Raw genomic sequence first — 23,220 nt, forward strand, 5'->3', positions numbered from 1 at the left:
GCTCTCAGCTCAATTGTGGTCAATCTCTCTATCACGCCCGCGATTAACAAAGTGCTTCCAATTACATGCGGCCTTCAGCTCTGGCCCAGAAGAGCAGGAATCAGCAGTAAGTCTTTTCACTGTGAAAAATAATATAAATATATATATACCAAAGATATCTGATGCGTTTTAAGGCCAACTGCATTAAGTTATTAGCTATTAAGCTATTAAGTAAAGGGCAACTGCAGCTTTCTTAAATAGAGCCATATTCAATTTTTCATGTGTCATCATTCTTACAGTTGTATGTGTCTCTAAACACAGTCTGCAGTGAACTCAAGATGTGAAGCAATGATTGTCCATTTATTTAATAGACCCACACATAGACCACAATAACATCAGACAGCAAATACGTAACTAGCAATTAGCAGTTAAACACCATCAGCCTATGAGCCAAGATTTGCTTTTAAATGCCATCGCTGACTGCGGGCATTAAATGACAACCGAATGTGTTCCATCAATGCTGCATGTAGAGAATTCTGTGAATATGGTATAGACATTGTGTAACCAGCGAAGAAGTATACCGCCGCACTTGAGTCAACGCTTAGTGGACCTGTTTGATAAACGTGTTGCCCGGTTTGACCAATTTGCTGGCCATCTGCTCCGTCTCCCACAAACACAACTCCCTAAAGCGGCGGGCGATGACATGGACACCTGGACAAGACCACAATAGGATGCCAAAAAAAAACAAAAGCCTGGCCGTTTGAAAACACTCGGTGCAACACGCTCATCAAAGACCTGAATGCTGTGGGATGTATCATAGGAAGCCGAAGTCACAGAGTCAGCAGCTTGGCGCAGGAGGAACTAAGTTGAAATTGTCGGCGAAAACAGTTTTCACACACTGTAAATTCAAATCATCATATTTGTGACTCAATGAGCCTGCAACTGCTTTTTAGTGTTATTAGTTAATCACATCACATCTAAAAGAGAGGACCACTGTGAGACCATCAGTGTCTGCCAGACTGAGCTGAGGTGACTCTTGTGTAAAAAAAACTAAAAAAAACTTAGATGCATGCACACACTCATAAATATTTGCTAGCACTCATTCTCCAAAGCCCTGCATGCAGTGATAGACCTTAGGCTTTTGAAGTGTAGAGAAACTCCACAGAGAATTTTAAATAAACTTTGACACTTTCGCAATTTGCAGCCCTCTGCTGCCTTTCTCCTCAAGCATCACAGCAGAATAAATATTTCCAATGAATCAATAAAAGCTAGCGAAACGATGTCCTGGTGTGGCTTTTAAGCATCTCCAGAGTTGCTTTTCATAAAATCAAGTCTGCATAAATTAGAAAACATAGGAAAAATGAATAAACTAAAGACAAGAGGTTTAGAATAGACTGATGACAGGAGAACCTTTTTAGGTAGCAGGATTTAAAAGAACTAGAAGGGCCTTACTTTGCCTCTGAAGATACTGACTTCCTTCCTCAGATGGTGTCTAGAACCAATACAATGATCGGAATAACCTGTGATGGAACTTCAAGAACTATCTAAAGCATCATATAAACAACTCAACTGAAACAACTCCAGTAAAATGGTTCTTGGTGACAACAAAAACTATGGCAAAAACCTTTTCACCTGACCTGGTTTCCACCTAAATGTGAGAATGTTTAAATTAAGAAATGAATTCACATTTGAAGACAAAGGGCCTTATTTTTGCAATCTGAGTGCACGGACTGAAGCGCATGGTGCAGGTGCACATAGGGAGTCCGAATCCACTTTTGCTAGTTTAATGGCTGAGAAAATTGTCACAGTGCCAACCGCATGGTCTAAAAGGGTCTTGTAATAAGTCAAGGGTGTGTTTTGAGCAAGCCTGCAGCACCCCTCTCAGAAACTGAAGCTTTCGCGCCTCGATTGCTCCTAGGTGACCGGTCCCAGTGCCACACCTCTGTGTTTTTTGATGGACGCCAGGCAAACTAAACAATAAAATTACACTTCAAATATTTTTTTCCCCAAAGTTAGTTTATGTCATTGTAGGCAGTTATCATCACGATGATTTCATTTCAAGTGTTCGTTTTTTAAATAAGTTTAGTTTTAGTTAGTTATTTGATGCTATAAACACAGGGGGTGTGACATCATGATTGACAGCTGAGATCGGCGTCTTCTCTGAGTGAAGTTCTCACTTAGGCACTAACAGACTTTTTTCGGGATTTTGGGGAGCAGATTGGAGCTTTAGCTTTAATTTCTACATTTCCATAACTGTTTATTTCCCACCAACATAATTAATTGTTCTGCATCTGTGAGAGTGTGGGCGGGCTTTTGATATCGCAGCTGTACTTCCTGCTCTACTTCCTGCTTTCTACTGCGCAACTCCAGTCCCGAAATCTCTACTGCGCAGACTCGGCCCCAAGATGTGCAGGCCGCCTGAAAGCTTCAAATCTGCCAAGCAGAAACGGATAATGCCATATTTTTAATGGTCTATGATTTTGGGCTTTACGTGCAATCAGAGTCTCATTTCCAATTCCATTTAAAAGCCAGTTGAGCTTGCACCATGGCGGATTCACTATTTACATGGCAGAATTTTCCAAGCGGAAAGACTGAGTGCTTCTCCAGAGAGGAATCTTTTTTTATTTTTATATTTAAAAATGTTTTTGTACTACTGTGCATCCATGTGTGTGTAATAAACAGAGTGTATGTGCGCTGTGCACCCGCCTTTAGGTGCATATTACTAACACACCCTACAAATAACACAAAAAATACTTTTTTTACCGTTTTTTCAGTTGCCTCAAAATAGCAATGTGCCAACAATGCAACTGAACATGTGGTTCTGGATGTGAAAATGATAACTGCTTCGGGCTGAAACTAGCAAAAAAACAATTCCGCCGCATTGGGCCGGGTCTATGATAGGGCCCATAGTCACAATTGTGAAAAATAGTGACAAATGTGGGAAATTTTAAGAATTACAACGTTGCAATTGTAAAATGTAATTGCAATTGGGAGAAATAATAATTGTGTGGAATAACAATATTTGCAATATTTGAGATATACCGTAATATTGTGAGAAATAAACAGAGGTGGACAGTAGTGGAGTATTTTTACTTTCCAAGTAATTTTATTTTTCGAGTATATGTACTTTATCTGTGTTCTTCTTTGGAAAACTTTTACCTCAAGACATTCCAAAACATAATATTGTATTTGTTACTGCACTGTTTCATATTGAATATCGTTTAATACTTAATTACATCAAAAATATGCTGTATACTTTTACTCAAGTAAAAGTAATACAATTTTTACTTGAGTACAAGTTAGAAAGTACTATATGTTTAATATAATTAAGAGTTAAAGGTAAAAAAACAACTTATTTATGAAATGTAGTAAAAAGTAGGACATTACATATTATGCATGTAGCGAAATAAAAGTTTTCCACAAAAAAAACCTGATAAAGCATATACCTGAAAAATGTACTTGAGTATAAAAATACTCCACTACTGTCCACCTCTGGATATAAAATCATAATTGTGAACTATAAAGTTACCATTGTGAAAAATAAAGTAAATGGGATAAAAATGCAATTGTAAAACAATGACAATTGTGTGATTTCATGTAGCAAATGAGGGAAATTAAATTATAATTGTGAGATATAAAGTCACATTGTGAGTAACAAATATGAAAAATAAAGACTTTTTAACACTAAGGTGAAAAGCTTTTACTGAGTAAATATAGCAGAATAAATGTGGCAAAACTTTTAATTTTTCAACTGAGGATTTAAAAAAAAGTTTCAACACCTGAGAGTTCAGTGCAGACCACAGGATAGAAATTAGGCAGATGGTTCTGGCAAACGTATGGAACATCGAGCACAGCCTGAGTGATTTTCCAGTACTGGAAGGGTATTAGAGCCAGCAAGAGTAATATCTGCTAGAAAGGAATATATTCTGCTTACATTGCCGGTGTGTCAGGTTGCTCATTTAAATATATCAAGTGGTGCTATATGCCAGCATAACTATGATAAAGCACCTGCTATTTCAAGCCAGACACATGGTGCCCCCTTTTTACGAAGCGTTAGAAGAGAAAAGAGTTTTCAACAAGGGTACAGTGATGTAATTACAACCTGTAAAAAAAGATGCTCACACTTGCAATAAATCATACTGTAATATGCAATGTGTTCTGAGTGTCATATTTCAAAATGAAAAGTTGTGAACCAGAGATGGATTTTATGGAGACAAACAGCCATGTTTTAAAGAAGGGATTGCAAAAAATAAAACTTGTCTCTATTATTCTTACACAAACAGGACTTCATATAGCTCATTTGAAAGAGTGCTAACTTGATATAGTGGCACAAGGGGGCGCAACCCTAATTTCAAGCCAATCTACACGCCACCCTATACATTTCCTCATGTTTAAGCGCTTTTTCACAGTTACGACTTTATTTATCATAATTCAGAGTTTATAGCTCGCAATTTTGACATCATTTCTCAATTCAGAGTTATTATTTCTCAACAATTTTGACTTTATTTCTCATAATTACAAGTTTATGACACAATTACTTTTTTATTAAAGTTTATGATTTTTGAGTTATGAGTTATTGAATTGCAATTCTGACTTCATTTTTCATAACTTCAAGTTTATGACTTGCAATACTGGCTTTTAAAAAAATATAATTCAGAGTTTATTATTTGCAATTTTGACTTAATTTCTCATAATTCCAAGTTTATGACTCACAATTCTGACTTTTCTTTCTCATTATTCAGAGTTTATGACTCGCAATTCTGACTTTATTTCCATGAATGGAAAGCATGTCTTGACCGAATAATTTTGGTACACTGAAAAAAAAAATATTTAGAAAAAAAGTTACCTGGTTGCCTTAACATTTTGAGTTAATTGAAATTAAAATTTTGAGTTAATACAATGAATTTTTTTTGAGATTCGACAACCTTTATTAAAATATTATTAAAAGATTTTGTAAGCATATTGGGTAATTGTGTGTGTTTTATTTCTGATAATGCAGTGAAACATGCCAAATAGTGCTATTTTCATGATTTATCAAATGTTTTATGTGGTTCAGATACAATAATATTTTGAGTTTCTATTTATTAAACAAATTTCCTTCATTTTATCAAATTTTATTAACTCAAATGTTTAATTTCAATAAACTCAAAATTTTAAGGCAACCAACAATTTTTTTACAGTGTAGGAATACCTAAAATTAGCTACTAAAGCCAGAAAACAGACATGCTGGCTTTTTTTGTTGGCCGAATTTAATTTCTGTGAATGAATTTCACAGAATTTCAATTCGGCCAACTGAAAAATTTAGATGTGATCAGTCAATATAGAAAATGTTCAATACATTCCCTACATTTGAAATGTTTCTAAACAAACTGATCTAAGCGGATTGATTTCAAAAAATCGTTCTTATGTTCACTTAAATCTGATATTGTATAAAATGACTACAAACTATGATCCATCTACTTTGAGTTTATATTGAATCTGTTATTTTTTAGATATAAATGAGGGGAACATTAAAAGTGTCTAAATTGATTGGAGAATATGGCATTTAGGATCTTTTTGGTCCAATTTTACAACACAGATGAGGGCATGAATATTGGCATATCTGCTTATTCGCGTGAAGAGTCTCCGTCTCCTTTTGTGGTTGTTAAATGATTTGTTCTGTAACCACAAACAGCTTCCAGTAAAATTCTCAACTATTTTATCTGGATAACCTGCTGCAACTTCTGCAAATAATAGATACATCCGTCCAACCATCAAACGATCTACATTTCCACACGGAACGGACCAAACAAGCCCCACAAGTGCAAACCAAGTGAAAATCAAAGCCTAATTGCAGTGAGAACATGCTTCTGTCACACATCTACCAGCATCCAAGATTTCAGGAAATTGAGCAACCTGTCGAGATAAGAACTCAATCATTATGGCTCATTTTTCTTCTGAATTGGTTCGGCTGAACGGAACATCAAAGGCTATTGTGGGAATCGGTTCGATTCAAATTTCAAACACACTCTCATCTACTTCTGTCTGACAAGCGGCAAATCACTGTGAAAAACATGCAAGCACGTTCAAAATGGCCTTAGCCAAGAGTGGGTATACGCCAATCTCTGCCCCCTTCAGATATGAATTCATATACAGTGGAGTCTGAGACCACTAGGAAAAATGCTTCAATTTTTCCCTTTTTTAAAGATCTTTATTTTTTGTTATGGCTCATTATTGCAGCACTTTTTATGTTCCCATATCAGCATAACAATTTGAGAGAAAAATTGCATGAATATCAGAAAGTTTTTCACTTTTGCTTTAATGGCAGCAACACTTAAGGTGTATGAAGAAAAAAATGCATAATTTGATTTTTTTTATGTGACTGTCATATAAACTAATAAATGTATAATATATACTGAAAAAAATATATATGCATACATACTAAACTAATTCTGTTAAAGTGCACTATGTAGGATTTTTGCCAAAAAATATCCAAAAACCACTAGGCCAGTGTTATATATTTTGTTCAGTTGAGTTCTTATATCCCAAATGTTTCCAACTATTTGTAAATTGTGAGAAAATTGCTATTTTAACCAATGACCCGGGACGTCTGAGGGAATCGCATCAAATGCGTCATATCTGCGTTACCCTCGATTTCCAGTTTTATTCTGCAGAAACGCTTTACATCAGCCGCTGAGCGAACGCACAGAATAACGTCATAACATCATATTAAACACACTTAAATGTGTCTAATATGAAAAACAGAGCAGCGTTACCTCATACTCATGACCAGAAAAGCGGAAATGGCGCCGGCGACTGTGTCCCGTCATAATAAAAGTCCCGCTGCTCGCGAGGCGTGTGTTGTGTAACAATCGCTCCAGCAGCCTTGCTCAGCTCCTCAACACTTGGTCTTGCTCTGCTTCATTACTACAGTAACGTTAATAATTGCATCCATGAACTTGATTTTTTACCTGAGTTTTATCCCAATTTTTCCATTGGCTGTTTCAAATACAGTTTATTTTTTATACTACATCAATATTAACATTTCATTTTGGTGAACCACCACTTTAAAAAGTCTGGGGGACTGAAATATTACTGAATCCCCGGAATTACCTATATCTCATACCATTAAATTAGATCTTCCTTGTTGTCTCAGACTTTTAGGCTCCGCTGAACACTCACAAGGACCTTGAGTTTGCCATGTGAGCAGAATCCAGGTTTCAGAAGACAAAAGGGCACAAAAATAAAGGACAAGGTTGAGATGAGACTTCAGGTGCCAGCGATAACAACAGCTGGCAGAGAATCTGAGTGAGTTCTGGCTACATATGACCATATTACAAATGGCTCTGACATTCAGTTCAGGGCTGGAGAGGAATTCATTAGGAGACGCTTCATGTCTGTCGGCTTCTCACGCTGATGTAACCGCTAGCCTTTGTTGTGTACCGCACAATGACCAGAGAGAGAGAAAATATGAAATATTTCGATATCATACCAGACATGAACTTCATATAGTTAAGACACCATAAAAAACGTATTCCTTAATGTCAATGTACTGCATTCATTTACTTAATTATTAATTATATTTAAAAAAAAATGTGTTAAAAACATAAATGCTAGAGGGGAATTAAATGAAACAGGACACTGTGGTCTTGAGATTGCATCTCAAAGTTTAACTATTTGTAATTTGGCAAAGCATTTTAAAAACACTGAAAAAATGCAGCCAAAAGGAACCCTTAAAGCTACACTGTGTAACTTTTTTAGTTTATTCTTAGCTAAAAACACTTAGTTCTTTCAAAAATATATGTACTCATTAAAGTATATTTACTTCTTTCAAGTAATAAAGTATTCTCGTAAGTTTATAATATGCCATTGAAAATACATACGGGTGAGGGTTTGAATGCCGGTCGCCATGTTGGCCCTCCATCTTGAAAGTACATTAGCCAAAGAGGGACATACCCATAAATTCAAGCTTCACCTTTCATGTTTTAACACTCGATGGCACCGTGTTGAATATGAAAAGGGGGATTGCCGTGTTAATCTTGGACTAAATCGGCCACCGTAGGAGTTAAAACGAAATCGGAATTGAGAGGAACAGAAACTAATATTTACTGGATGGTCATATACCTTTACACCGCTAGATGGGGGAAAAAATCACACAGTGTAGCTTTAAATATCTTAATTTGGAGGCTTTTCTTAGCATATATTGATCGTTTTTGATAAATGATTAATCAGCATATCATGTAATTAATTTGATAAAAAAATTCTAAAAATGACTAACAGCCCTGCTTAACTCTTTCCCCGCCAAACACAGAATTTTCCAGTATTTGTGAGAAAACGCATCCCTGCCAAATACAGAATTTTGTAACACTTTATTTTAAGGTTCAGTTATTAACTATTAAGTAGTGCTTATTAGCATGCATATTACTAGAATATTGGCTGTTTATTAGTACTTATAAAGCACATATTAATGCCTTATTCTTCATTACCTTATTCTACATCCCTTAATCCTACCCAATACCTAAACTTAAATGCTACAAAAACTACCTTACTAACTATTAATAAGCAGTAAATTAGGAGTTTATTGAGGGAAAAGTCACTGTTAATAGTTATTATGTGTTCCCCATACTAAAGTGTTCCCCAGAATTTTCCAGGTTTCCATGTTTTCACTGTTATACGCTAGAAGGCGCATGTAGGCATCGCCTGAAAGAGTCCAGAATCTCCTGATCAAAACACATGAAAAGAAGTTTCAAATCTTATGCATATAAATAATGCGATCATCAACATTAAACAACATATAATTCAATTCTGCCTAATGTTACTGAATGAAATGTCAACCCAGGTTGAGGTATTGGACTGTGAAGCTCTGGGGCTGTTGGTGGACTCCATCTACTTCATCTGTGTTTTGTTCATTGTTCTGAATCTGATCTAGATGTAGTCTTTGACAAAAACTTTAGTTCCCTTTCGGGGAACTCGAGCTGCGTCGAAACGCTGTGAGAACGCCTCTGCGTTAATGCGTCGTGAAGCGCCTGTAGAACCATTCCATCGGAAAAAAGATCGATCGTCGGCGTGATGACGTCATCGACCGGAAGCTATAAAACGTCCGTGAAAACAAACAGGAACTAGCTTCTGAGCCTTCAGCAAGCGATCTGTGTGAACCTGTCTGTCTATTTGGTGTTTTTGTCTGTCTATATCCAGAGATTTTCCACCCTTTTGTTAAATATTGCAACATATATTAACAAACAAAGAGAAAATAAAATAGATAGAGTAAATGGCGAGCGAAAGCAGTAACTTTAAGAGGTGTGTTCATCCCTGCCCACGCTACATCACGAGCGGGGATACACACTCTCTTTGTGTAGCCTGCTTGGGAGCGCAGCATGCCCAGGCAGCCCTCGAGGGGGCTGCTTGCGAGCACTGTGAGCGTATGCCACTGAGAACGCTGCGCTCCCGCCGGGCACTCTTCGAGGAGGGTGCCTCGGCTCGTGTTCCCCGCGGCTCTGGTCCCGCTGCCGCCGAGGCGGAGCGAAGGCTGCAGTCGTGGGGATCACAATTGGATGTTGCAGAGGGGTTAGAGACGGGCGCTGCCTTATCTCTGCCCTCACCTGCTCCATCCAGCGGCTCTTCTCGGGGCATGGAAGCACGCATGGCGGTTTCTTCCCCCCCGAGAGAGTCGCCGGTACTTCATCTGTCCAGCTCTGAGGAGGTGGACGTTGAAAGTATCGATACTGAAGACTCGCCACTTCAGTCCCCTGCTAGTGAGGAGCTAGTTGAGGTTTTGACGCGAGCAGTGGCCAGATTAAACATCGACTGGCCCACTGAAAGATCTGAGGCAGGAAGAATACGTCATAGTAAGCTAGACGAACGCTTCCTGCCATCTCGCGCTTCAGAACCTCAGCGACGGGGCCTGCCGTTCTTCCACGATTTGCACACCGAGGTGGCAAGATCGTGGAAGAGACCGGCATCATATCGTGTCTTCAGCCCGCAGACTTCGGTCTACAGCAACATCAGCGGGCTGAGACAGTATGGTTATGGGGCGATGCCAAAGGTTGAAGAGACGCTCGCGAGCCATCTCTCACCTTCCTCGGCATCGTCCCTTAAGGCCCCGACTTTACCCACCAGACCATTAAAAACAACGTCGGCGTTGGTGGGTAAAGCGTACTCGGCAGCGGGTCAAGCGGCTGCATGCCTGCACACGATGGCTATCGTGCAGGCATACCAGGCTGACCTGCTAAGGGATCTGGACAGTAGTGATGCTGTGGGGGGAGATATTATCGCTGAACTTAGATCATCAGCCGATCTAGCTCTCCGGGCCACCAAGGAGACGGCCAGATGTGTTGGCCGCTCCATGGCAGCATTGGTGGCTACGGAGAGGCATTTATGGTTAAACCCCACAGACATCAAGGAGAGGGAGAAAGCCTTTCTGCTTGATGCGCCGCTTTCTCCTGGAGGCCTCTTCGGTGACGCAGTTCACACTGTCACCGAGAGGTTCCAGGAGTCGAAAAAGCAAGCTGCGGCGCTCAAGCAGTTCCTCCCTCTCCGGGTCCAGGTCCCTGGGGCTGCTGATACCACCAAGCAGCCCAGGCCGAGTACGAGCTCCTCACACAGGGCTCAACAAAAGCAGAGCGTCGCTGCCCGAGCTCCCCCTCAGCGTGGGGACGAGGGGCGGCGCTCTCAGACGAGGCCTTCGAGGGGCAGGGCTGATCTGCGGACAGTCCTGATCGCCAAGAAGGCCTCGTCGAAGCGTTCCTGACGCCAGAAGCGTCAGGACGCTGAGGGTGGTTCCCCCCGTAGGGAAACGGTGCTTACCCCTGCCTACGGTACCCGTTTCCCTACGGCACCCTCGGGGGGCCGCGCTGCCAACCCCGCCGCAATGCCGGGGCGCAGTCGGTCTCCGCGGGCCACCCGAGGGTGGTCCGCACCCCCTTCGGGGGGTCCCCGAGCAGTCAAGTCCGTTGTTCCCTGCCGGTCCGCCGCTTCAGGGCACTGCGCTTGTTGCTCAAAATACACCAGAGGCCAGGCTCGAGAGGCTGGTTCCCTTAGTAGATTTTCTAGACGAGTGGAAACGTCTATCAAATATATCTCGTTGGGTCCTGCAGATAATAGAAAAGGGGTACGCCATTCAATTTAGAAGTCGGCCACCTCCTTTCTGCGTTGTCCTACCTACAGAGGTGGGCCCGGAGCAGGCTCTGGTAATGGCACAGGAAGTAGAGACACTCCTGCAAAAAGGGGCTATAGAGAGGGTTCCCCCTCCCAGCAGGGAGTCTGGCTTTTACAGCCGTTACTTCATCGTGCCGAAGAAGGATGGGGGCTTACGCCCGATATTAGATCTGCGGCTATTGAATCGCTCGGTGGCCAAGCTAAAATTCAAGATGCTTACACTCAGACAGATTGTAGCGCAGGTCAAATCGGAGGATTGGTTTGTCACCATAGACCTCAAAGATGCGTATTTTCATGTCTCCATCCTTCCACATCACAGGAAGTTCCTGAGGTTTGCCTTCGGGGGAGAGGCATACCAATATCGTGTACTTCCCTTCGGTCTAGCACTGTCACCCCGCACGTTCACCAAGTGTGTGGATGCAGCTCTGGCGCCGCTGCGTCTACAGGGCATCCGCATACTGAACTATATCGACGACTGGCTGATTCTAGCGAATACAGAGCAGATGGCGGTTCAGCATCGAGATGCTGTTCTCGCCCATATGTCGAAGCTGGGGTTGAGGCTGAACGCCAAGAAGAGTGTGCTTTCTCCGGCTCAGAGAACCACTTTTCTAGGTGTGAACTGGGACTCGGTAATTATGCGGGCGCAATTATCGCCAACACGCATAGCATCGATCCTGGCAGCAGCCAAAGAACAGAAGCTAGGCCGAGCCGTCACTGTGAAACAGTTCCAGAAACTGTTAGGTCTCATGGCAGCAGCGTCCAACGTGATACCTTTTGGCCTACTGTACATGAGGCCACTGCAGTGGTGGCTCAAAACAAAAGGGTTCTCCCCGAGGGGAAATCCGCTCCGCACGATCAAAGTCACGCGGCGATGCCTACGTGCTCTGGTCATGTGGAAAAACCCGGGGTTTTTATCTCAGGGTCCCGTGTTGGGGGCTCATGTTCGTCGCGTAACGCTAACGACAGATGCCTCTCTCACGGGCTGGGGGGCGACCATGAGTGGTCGCTCGTCCCAGGGTCTATGGCAGGAACATCAGCGGCACTGGCACATAAATCGGCTAGAGATGCTCGCAGTGTTTCTTGCATTGAAACAGTTCCTGCCCGACCTCAGGGGCCACCACGTACTAGTCAGAACAGACAACACGTCCGTGGTGGCCTATATAAATCACCAGGGGGGTCTGAGGTCTCGTCCGTTGGACAAATTGGCACATCGGATCCTCCTGTGGGCCCAAGGGAAATTGCTGTCAATCAGGGCAGTATATATCCCGGGGGCCCTGAATCAGGAAGCAGACAGCCTGTCGAGACAGGGGCCGAGGCCCGGGGAATGGAGACTCCACCCAGAGGTGGTGGAGCTCCTTTGGAAGGTTTATGGGAAAGCAGAGATAGACCTGTTCGCTTCGGCGGAGAATTCTCACTGCCCGCAGTGGTTTTCTCTGACCCATCCGGCCCCGCTGGGGCTGGATGCCATGGTACAGGAGTGGCCGAGGCTGCCTCTGTACGCCTTCCCCCCGATTGTCTTGCTTCCAGGAGTTCTGGAGAGGGTACGCCGGGACGGGGCCCAGGTACTTCTAGTGGCTCCGAACTGGCCGACCCGAGTATGGTTTTCGGACCTGATATCTCTCCTGGAAGGCTCTCCGATGGAGATTCCGACCAGGAGGGATCTACTCTCTCAGGCGGGCGGGAGATTCCTGCACCCACGCCCGGAGATGTGGAAACTGTGGGCCTGGCCTCTGAGGGGGCTAGGCTCATAGAGGAAGGTCTCTCGGCCGAGGTCGTAGAGACCATCCTACACTCCAGAGCTCCGTCCACAAGGAAGCTGTACGCTTTGAAATGGAGACTTTTCTCAGCATGGTGCAGAGAACGCCAGTGGGACCCAGTTAACTGCCCGGTTGGTACAGTGCTGGAGTTCTTGCAGGCAAGGTTCTCGGCAGGGTTGACCCCCTCCACACTTAAGGTGTACGTGGCGGCCTTGGGTGCCTTCCACGTCCCTTGCAGTGGAGTGTCTTTGGGAAGACACCCTCTAATTACACGCTTCCTTCGTGGCACATTAAGGTTGAGGCCAGTTATGCACTCGAGGGTCCCGGCATGGGACTTGGCCATTGTTCTGAGGGGCTTGTCCGGACCTCCGTTCGAACCTCTGGAGGAGGTTTCGGATAAGTTCCTCACCCTAAAAAACATCTTCCTTTTGGCCATCTCATCTCTTAAAAGGATAGGAGATATTCAGTCCCTGTCAGTAGGGCCCTCATGTCTAGAGTTTGCGCCAGGGATGGTGAAAGCATTTCTACATCCCAGGCCGGGTTATGTCCCCAAGGTTCCTACGAGCCCACGGGGCCCCATCACTCTACAAGCCTTCTGTCCTCCTCCATTTATGACGTCAGACCAGGAAAGGTTAAATCTGCTGTGTCCTGTGAGGGCACTGGATACTTATGTCCACAGAGCTGCCCTGTGGAGAAAATCCGAACAATCGTTTGTTTGCTTTGGACCCCCTAAGAAGGGGGCCCCAGTATCCAAGCAGAGGATGAGCAAGTGGGTGGTCGAGGCCATCTCACTTGCTTATGAAGCTACCGGGCAGCCATCTCCACTGGCTGTCCGGGCGCACTCAACCAGGGGTATGGCTGCTTCTAAAGCACTTTTGTCGGGGGCTTCCCTCCATGATATCTGCAACGCGGCCGGTTGGTCGTCTCCTTCTACCTTCGTCAGGTTCTACGAACTAGACCTGGCATCTACAGTAGGGGCACAGGTACTCTCGTAACCGTGTGCGCTTCGGCTTCACACATACGAGACACTTGGTCCTATGGCGATGTGGGTATAAGCGTTCTCACAGCGTTTCGACGCAGCTCGAGTTCCCCGAAAGGGAACGTCTCAGGTTACGTATGTAACCCTAGTTCCCTGAGGGAACGAGACGCTGCGTCGCTCTGCCATACTCCCGGCGTGTCCGTGATCACTTACTTCAGGCTTTATCAGAAGTTAGTTCCTGTTTGTTTTCACGGACGTTTTATAGCTTCCGGTCGATGACGTCATCACGCCGACGATCGATCTTTTTTCCGATGGAATGGTTCTACAGGCGCTTCACGACGCATTAACGCAGAGGCGTTCTCACAGCGTTTCGACGCAGCGTCTCGTTCCCTCAGGGAACTAGGGTTACATACGTAACCTGAGACGATTTTCTCAGCTTTTTTGTTCAAAATGTTGCTTTAAAAAAAAAAAAAAGTTAAAGGTCCCGTTCTTCGTGATTCCATCTTTCAAACTTTAGTTAGTGTGTAATGTTGCTGTTAAAGCATAAATAATACTTGTAAATTTATAAAGCTCAAAGTTCAATGCCAAGCGAGATATTTTATTTAACAGAAGTTCCCTTTCAAAGCCTACAGCGAACGGCCGGCTTGGACTACAGCAGGAAGTGCAGGGATGTAATGACGTCACTAGAACCGTTTGTTGACTAACCCTCCGCCCACAAGAACGCGCAAAAAAGGGGGCGTGGTCTTGTTGATCTCCCACGTGGAGAAGAGCGCGCATTCAGCGCTTGCATCTCCCCATTATGGTAAGAGGCGGGACCTTTCCGGGTAAAGTGCGCTAAGCTGCTGTCCAATCACAACACGGGAAGTGCTGGCCCAATCAGAACTCGTTACGTATTTCTGAAGGAGGGACTTCATAGAACAAGGAAATCATCAGGCCGTTTTTAGGACAGAGGAAACAGCGCTGTACAGATAAGTAAATTGTGTGAAAAATACTGTGTTTTTTTACACGCGAAACATGAACTCATGTTATATTACACACTGTAAACACAATCAAAGCTTCGAAAACACGCGAAGAACGGGACCTTTAACCCATATTCAAGTGTTGGAAAAAAGAATGCATGAAGCTAGAATAAAACCTGGGGTCATGCAATTTTTGTGAAATGATTAAAAATGCCGGCAGTGGCTAGCAGCATTTTCTAAAAATGCTGGCGGGGAAAGAGTTAATGGTAATAATAATAATAAAAAAAAGATTGCTAAGGCTCTAAAATAAAGCTGGTTTTTAAAGCTTTCTTAAAAGGGTAATGTATGCACATTTAAAAAACTATGAGTGAAAAAGAAAGAAAAAATCAATATTTTTGTGAAAATGATTTACAGTAATAAACATTTGGCTTTTTTTAATTAACGATTTCTCTAAGGTTTGATCAAAAGTTGTGTTTTTGGTTGTCAGTTAAGGGCAATTAAGATAAAATGTAAGACATGAAGAAGAAAAAATCTATTAAAAATAAATACATTATTTTACCATAATTTCTTGTAAAATGCTGAAATTAGTTTAGTTTTTTTTAAACAACTTACTTAATATAATATAATGCATTACAACAATCTATCAAATATGAACTGAAATCCATGATCTTTTCTGTCAGAGATGACAGCTGTGCTGAGCTTCTTTACACAAGGACATCAAAAACAAAGCCAGAGATGCTTTAAATGTGATTACTGCTTTTGTTGTCGCTTAAAAAAACGCCCCTCCGCTCAGACCGAATCTGATTATGTTGAGCCTCTTCTAACTATTCCTAACCAGCAGAGAGAACATTCAGTAACCCAGAGATTTCTGCCTTTGGCAACAGAAATGGAGGCTTGTTTCATATCCATCACTCTAATTGTATTTCATGAATCCCGAAGCTTAGGAACATGGTCCTAATACATTCACCTTGGAAAAAAATAAATAAATAAAATAAATCCACCAGCAAAACACCACTTTCACAAACACTTCACTCTTACAAGGGTTCTTTATTGGCATTGATGATTCCAAGAAGAACCTTAAACATCCATTGAACCTTTTCATTTCACAAAAGGTTTAAAAAGGCTCTTTTGATCATGAAATTGTTCTTCACTAAGATTTTTTTTTTCTTTTAAGAACGTGTAACTGAAATGTTCCTTGGGAAAGCAAAGGGTTTTTCTATGGCATCGCTGCAAAAACTCCCTTTTGAAAATCTTCACTTTAATAATAGCACGGTAACCATTAAAACGAATCATTGTGATACTTTGTATAATAATCAGAATCTCTTTTTGTCCTCCAGACAGTGTAATCACGAGGATGTGGAGTTTAAAACACTATGCTCATTGTACAGTATGACTAACGGCTTTGTTCATTGATGGCTTTTGCTGTAATGGTGGTGTTTAAAGATGAAGTCTCACATTGTGGCTCGATCTTTCTCTAAAGGCAAAAGTCCTTGCTCATTCTTTTAAAGGTGGTGTGTAAATGTATTGTGAACCTGTCTCAATGCAATGCAGCTTTTTGAAGCATGAAGCAGTGCAACTGTACTCAACCCAACAGCAAACTTGCAAGCAAGCACTGCCACAACCAAAGACTCCACTGCAGTGTACTATAGACACTTTTATTTCCTTGCTCAATATTTTCTGTTATTATTTTAAATGAGTTACATATCAAAGACCAGGGGCCTATTGCACAAAACTAGGATAAGGGATTAAGCTGGGATATCTTGGTGATCATGGCTTGATTTATCCACTAATATACAGTTATCTTTCTCTATCTTTATCGTTCTTGGTGTGAGTGTGCCTTCAGGGTACGTTTACATGACAGGGGTGAACAAAATTTTGCATACAGATGACAAGATCACCAAGATATCCCGGCTTAATCCCTTATCCTTGTTTTGTGCAACAGGCCCCAGGCAACACACATCTGCCTTCACTCATCCTGCCACAAGAAAACGGTCATGCAAAACTAAATGGACTGCATTTATATATGGTAAATGGACTGCATTTATATAGCGCTTTTATCCAAAGCGCTTTACATTTTTGCCTCACATTCACCCATTCATACACCGACGGCGATGTCAGCCATGTAAGGCGCCATCCAGCTCGGCGGGAGCAGCTGGGGTTAGGTGTCTTGCTCATGGACACTTCGACACTTGGTCAGGTGGAACCGGGGATTGAACCACCAACCTTCTGGTTTGTAGACAACCTACATGAACCACTGAGCCACTGCCGCCCAAGTGGCTCAGTGGTCCCTAAACTAAGGTCCCTATTTTCACGATCCGAGCACATAGTCTGAAGCACTTGGCACAAGTGCACTTAGGGCGTGTCCGAATCCACTTTCGCTAGTTTAACGATGGGAAAATGGTCAGCGCACCAGGTGTATGGTCTAAATACCATTTTATTTGCCCTATGGTTTAGGGCAATAAACCAATCAGAGTATAATCTCCTATTCTTAAACTTGCCTTGCCTTGCCTATTCCCTTTAAGAGTCATATGCGCTTGCGCTATGGCGGATTCGCTATTTACACTGCAGAATATGGACCCCCTCAACCTGACGAGCAGAGGTGGTAAAAGTACTCAAAAGTTATACTCGAGTGAAAGTATATATACCTAAATAAAAAAATACTCCAGTAAAAGTAGAAAGTCCTCCATTCAAACATCACTTGAGTAAAAGTACAAAAGTATCAGATTTAAAAGGTACTCAAGTACCGAAAGTAAAAAGTAAATATTCAAATTAACTGTAAATATCAATAAGCAGATAAAATCTTTTGGGACTGATATGCAACGCTTTAATTGAACAAATGTTAAGATTAGATACTGCAATTAAGAATTTGTTAGATTTGCAATTAATAGGAGACAATGAAGCACCTTAACGCAAAATAGGGGTTAAACTTAAAATAGACATGTTCCATAACATTAGCTCCATAAAACAGATGAGGAGCAAGATACTATTAACTAATTCAAAATTAATTCAAAAGCCATAACAACAATGACATATTACGTAACAATTAGTTAATAGTCATGTGCCTCAACAAAAAAGTTATGATATAATTTTGCCAATTGTTATGATTAATGATTAATTAAACAGACAACTGAGAGCCGGAATGCATGGCTTTGAATACATGAATTTACATTATTAGTTAATGTAATATGTTATTAGGGAATTAATGATGTCATTTAATTAATAGCAATTCATATATTACTTAATCTATTAATCATAGAGAATGTTCATTAGTTGCTGAGGCATTAATCATTAATAAATGGTTTAGTTCTTCATTAGTAATACATTAACTCATGGTTATCTGTGCTTTAGTTAGGCATGAATTATAATAGTGCACCTGTATTGTAAAATGTTACCGATGTTTTCATAGTAAATAGTGTGCCGCAAAATAAAAAAGTTGGGGAAACACTGAGCTAAAGTTAGTGTGGCAAACCTGACTTGTCAGCTTTTCCAAGTCTATACCCGACTGGATTATCCATGACCGACCAGACCGGTTTGGAAATCAAGTGTATAAATACTTAATACTTGGAGTGGGCATGGGGAAATGTATTGGAGTAAAAAGTAAACTTTGCCTTTAATATTGTAGTGGAGTAAGAGTAAAAGTAGATGCAAATAAAATATACTCAAGTAAAGTACAGATCCCCGAAAAAAATACTTAAGTAAAGTATCAAAGTATTTTTACTTGAGTACTTACCACCCTGCTGACGAGTCAGTTTAGATACATGTGTGTATTGTCACAATTCATTAAATAAGTAGCCAATTTTATACATCATTACTGCAAATAGCTAATTCTGATACATGCAATGACTATGCATTATGACATGTAGGAATTTTTATCTTAATGTACAAAATAAGAATATTTGACATAGTAATCATTGTATTTTTAATATTTGGCCTGTTTTCCCTATTAATTTAAATAACACAAAAAATAATGCCCTATTGACTTTAGACCAGGTTTTTGTACGCCAACAATGTGCCTGAACACACCTCGTTTTCAGAACACGACGTCCATGGGTAAACAAATGGGCGCAAATGCATTTGCTATTTAATCAAATCACTTATTTAATCAATTTTCATGCTGTACATGAACATTATAACTATGGAAGCCTGTTCATGCCACTAAATTAAAAAAAAGTTTAAAAAAAAAGGGGGGAAAAATACTCACAACTGCATGATATAAAGTCAGAATTCTGAGATATAAACTCCCAATTCTGACTGAGAAATAGTCACAATTCTGGCTTTATATCATGCAATTGCGAGTTAATATCTCAGAATTGTGACTATATCACGCAAATGTGAGTTTATATCTCAGAATTCTGACTTTGTAAATCGCAATTGTGAGAAAAAAAAGTCAGAATTGTGATTTTATATCACACAATTGCGAGTTTATATCTCAGAATTCTGATTTTATAACTCGCAATTTTGAGAAATTGTTTTGAATAGTTGCAATTGCGTGATAAGAATATATTATATATATTATATCATAAATAATATACGTGTAATTGCGTGATATAAATATATTGCTTTTTATTTTTTTATTTAGTGGCAGAAACAGGCTTCCATAGATAACTGCTTCGGGCTGAAACTAACAAAAAACATTTGTGTTTCGCCTAACATCGCATTGTGCCAGGTGTATGATCCTAACTGTTTTTGGTGAAAGGAGTCTTGACTAACATTAGACTTCAAGGAAGAAAAAAAATGTATTATGAGAAAATGCCGATTTATGATTCTTTAATTTCTAATCTAGCTGTGTGAACGACTGCCAAAGCTGCACATTTCCTACTGAAGTCACTAAGACACTCCCTGAGAAGGAGAGCAGAGAAATTATGCTCAACATTCATGAGGAAAAAAAAAATGGATGGCAAGGGCAAGCTCAAAATTACAGCAAGTGTAATGACACAGTATATGATGGTAGTGGTGATGAGGTGAGAGAGAGAGAGAGAGAGAGAGAGAGAGAGAGAGAGAGAGAGAGAGAGAGAGAGAGAGAGAGAGAGAGAGAGAGAGAGAGAGAGAGAGAGAGAGAGAGAGAGAGAGAGAGAGAGAGAGAGAGAGAGAGCATATTCTAACCTTGTACTGGAACAGGAACAGGCCGCAGAAGAGGCTGTACAGGTCGGCTGTCAGCAGAGAGAGAGGTTCACCGCTTGTGGCGCTGGTTCTTTTGATTACCACAGGCATGAAAGCTGTACAGGCCAAACATGCACGCGCTGAATCCAATGTACAGCAGCCCTGAGAGGACATAAAGAGTTAAGGCTGTTCACAACCAAGTTAATTATACTATAATGATGTCAATAACAATAAAGATATAGTTCTGAGATATAGCACAGAAGAAGGGTATCGTTGGAATCGCTTTCACAATGACTTTCTCCAGCTGACGAATGATAAAACATTTACAGCCAATCAGAATCCATCCTGCTTTAAGAGTTTGAGCATTTTAAAGGGGCAGATGACAAAACCTGCAGTACCCTAAGAACAAACAGAACAATATCATCTGCTAGTATGGACGCTAGTTATCTTTATAGATGTTATAAAGATGTTATATAGATGTCATAATACATACATATTATGTTTTTGTGTGATCATCTTTAAAGTTATGGAAAATCATTGGTATATATCCATTCGTTTCAGGCAAAAATAAATGTTTTATTTTATATTTATTTTATAATAATGTGAGTTATAAAATGTGAGTTATAAAAATATAATGTAAAAATGTAAAGTATGTATTTAAAAAATTTATTGATATACTGTATGTGATTAGGATATGATGAGATATGATATATATATATATATATATATGATTGACAATTAATTAATTAATATAATTAACGTAAAATAATACAATATAATATAATACATTCTCCAAACTGTTGGATCACTTCATAAATAATTATAATGGCGATTATAACCCATTTTGGTTGTTTGGCTATCACCAGACCAAGCCTGATTTAAGATTGAACATTGGTCTGGAGAGTCTGCTCTGTATTTCCTCTGCACCAGAGGTGTGATCAACTGGCATTATTCATATAACTCTTTATGCAATTGGATAGTCCTTCAACCAATCAGACCACAAGAGGCGTGGTCAAGGGGCAATGACCCATCGTTTCTCTATCTGTCATCGTGTTAAACCCGCCAATAGAGTGCCAGTTGGATAAGCCAGTCTGTGATTGGTTCCAGCAAAAGAGTAACAGAAGCAGTATGGGTTTCAAATAGCCGGCATATCAGGCTGGGTTTATAGTCGAGAGTACAGTTCTCTGGAATACTTGATTCTGATTGGTCAATTATGGCATTTTGACCGCTAAATGACTGCTAAATTGTTTAAAAGCCTAAGTCATGTCTTTCATATAACTCTGAAGTCTCTTTCTCGCATACTAAAAGTAAAATCAATATTTCATATCCACTTATTTAATTATTTGGTATAGCCATGTAATCTATATTGCATCAGTGTCTTGATGTAGTTTATTCTGTGATACATAATCTCTTATTTATAATGCTTATTTATTCATGGCTATGTTCTTACAAATATGTATTATAACACAAAGCAAAAAATAACTAGTATTTTTTTTTCAAAATGCATTATATGTATAGCTTTCATAGAAAAATATAAATAGCCTCTATTATTTTACAAAACAGCATTATATTACAACTTCATATTGTGCTGTAAGAGAGATTGAAAAGGGTAGATATGAAGTCAGTGTGGAGTTTAGCACAATATTCTTATTACAATATTACCAGCATTCAGCTTTCATGTCATAAAGGACAGAGAGACAGCAGCTGGGATATTCAGGTCATAATTCATCCAGCGCAATCATAATGGAATTGGATGGCACAAAAAAATGTAATTATTCACTTGTGTTTTCTCAGGCCATTCATTTCTAAATGCATTTGTAAAGGACACAACTTTTATTCCAGCATAAATGGAGATAGATAATAATAATTTGTTTTGAAATGAAAAAGCAAACAATACTAACAAAATCTGCTGCCTGTCCCACCAAAATCAACCAATTTCAGTTTTGAAGGTAAATTGCATACAATATACACTCACCTAAAAGATTATTAGGAACACCATACTAATACTGTGTTTGACCCCTTTCTCCTTCAGAACTGCCCTTAATTCTACGTGGCATTGATTTAACAAGGTGCTGAAAGCATTCTTTAGAAATGTTGGCTAATATTGATAGGATAGCATCTTGCAGTTGGTGGAGATTTGTGGGATGCACATCGAGGACACAAAGCTCTCGTTCCACCACATCCCAAAGATGCTCTATTGGGTTGAGATCTGGTGACTGTGGGGGCCATTTTAGTACAGTGAACTCATTGTTATGTTCAAGAAACCAATTTGAAATGATTTGAGCTTTGTGACATGGTGCATTATACTGCTGGAAGTAGCCATCAGAGGATGTGTACATGTTGGTCATAAAGGGATGGGCATGGTGAGAAACAATGCTCAGGTAGGCTGTGGCATTTAAATTATGCCCAACTGGCACTAAAGGGCCTAAAGTTTGCCAAGAAAACATTCCCCACACCATTACACCACCACCACCAGCCTGCACAGTGGTAACAAGGCATGACGGTTCCATGCTCTCATTCTGTTCACGCCAAATTCTGACACTACCATCTGAATGCCTCAACAGAAATCAAAAATCATCAGACCAGGCAACATTTTTCCGGTCTTCAACTGTCCAATTTTAGGGAGCTTGTGCAAATTGTAGCCTCTTTTTCCTATTTGTAGTGGAGATGAGTGGCACCCGGTGGGATCTTCTGCTGTTGTAGTCCATCCGCCTCAAGGTTGTGCATGTTGTGGCTTCACAAATGCTTTGCTGCATCGGTAGTAACGAGTGGTTATTTCAGTCAAAGTTGCTCTTCTATCAGCATGAATCAGTCGGCCCATTCTCCTCTGACCTGTAGCAGCAACAAGGCATTTTCACCCACAGGACTGCTGCATACTGGATGTTTTTCCCTTTTCCATTCTTTGTAAACTCTAGAAATGGTTGTGTGTGAAAATCCCAGTAACTGAGCGGATTGTGAAACTCAGAATGGCCCGTCTGCCAACAACAACCATGCCACGCTCAAAATTGTTTAAATCACCTTTCTTTCCCATTCTGACATTCAGTTTGGAGTTCAGGAGATTGTCTTGACCAGGACCACACCCCTAAATGCATTGAAGCAACTGCTATGTGATTGGTTGATTAGATAATTGCATTAATGAGAAACTGAACAGGTGTTCCTAATAATCCTTTAGGTGAGTGTATGTATGTATGTATGTATATATATATATATATATATATATATATATATATATATATATATATATATATATATATATATATATATATATATATTCTTATACCTTTGTAATTTAAATGTGTCGCTTTGTCGCTTT

The 23,220-nt window shown here is 40.5% G+C and overlaps 1 protein-coding gene across 1 annotated transcript in view; it reads right to left on the reverse strand.

Annotated features, from left to right (window-relative positions):
- slc35f1 (solute carrier family 35 member F1) overlaps positions 1–23,220 on the reverse strand; it is a 126,665-nt gene that overhangs the window by 4,158 nt on the left and 99,287 nt on the right. Inside the window, 2 exon segments of the mRNA XM_067417973.1 lie at positions 19,911–20,021; positions 20,023–20,069. Coding sequence (XP_067274074.1) covers positions 19,911–20,021; positions 20,023–20,069 — 158 coding nt within the window.

The sequence above is a fragment of the Pseudorasbora parva genome, chromosome 15 (genome assembly GCF_024679245.1).
Source record: "Pseudorasbora parva isolate DD20220531a chromosome 15, ASM2467924v1, whole genome shotgun sequence".
Taxonomy (NCBI): Eukaryota; Metazoa; Chordata; class Actinopteri; order Cypriniformes; family Gobionidae; genus Pseudorasbora; species Pseudorasbora parva.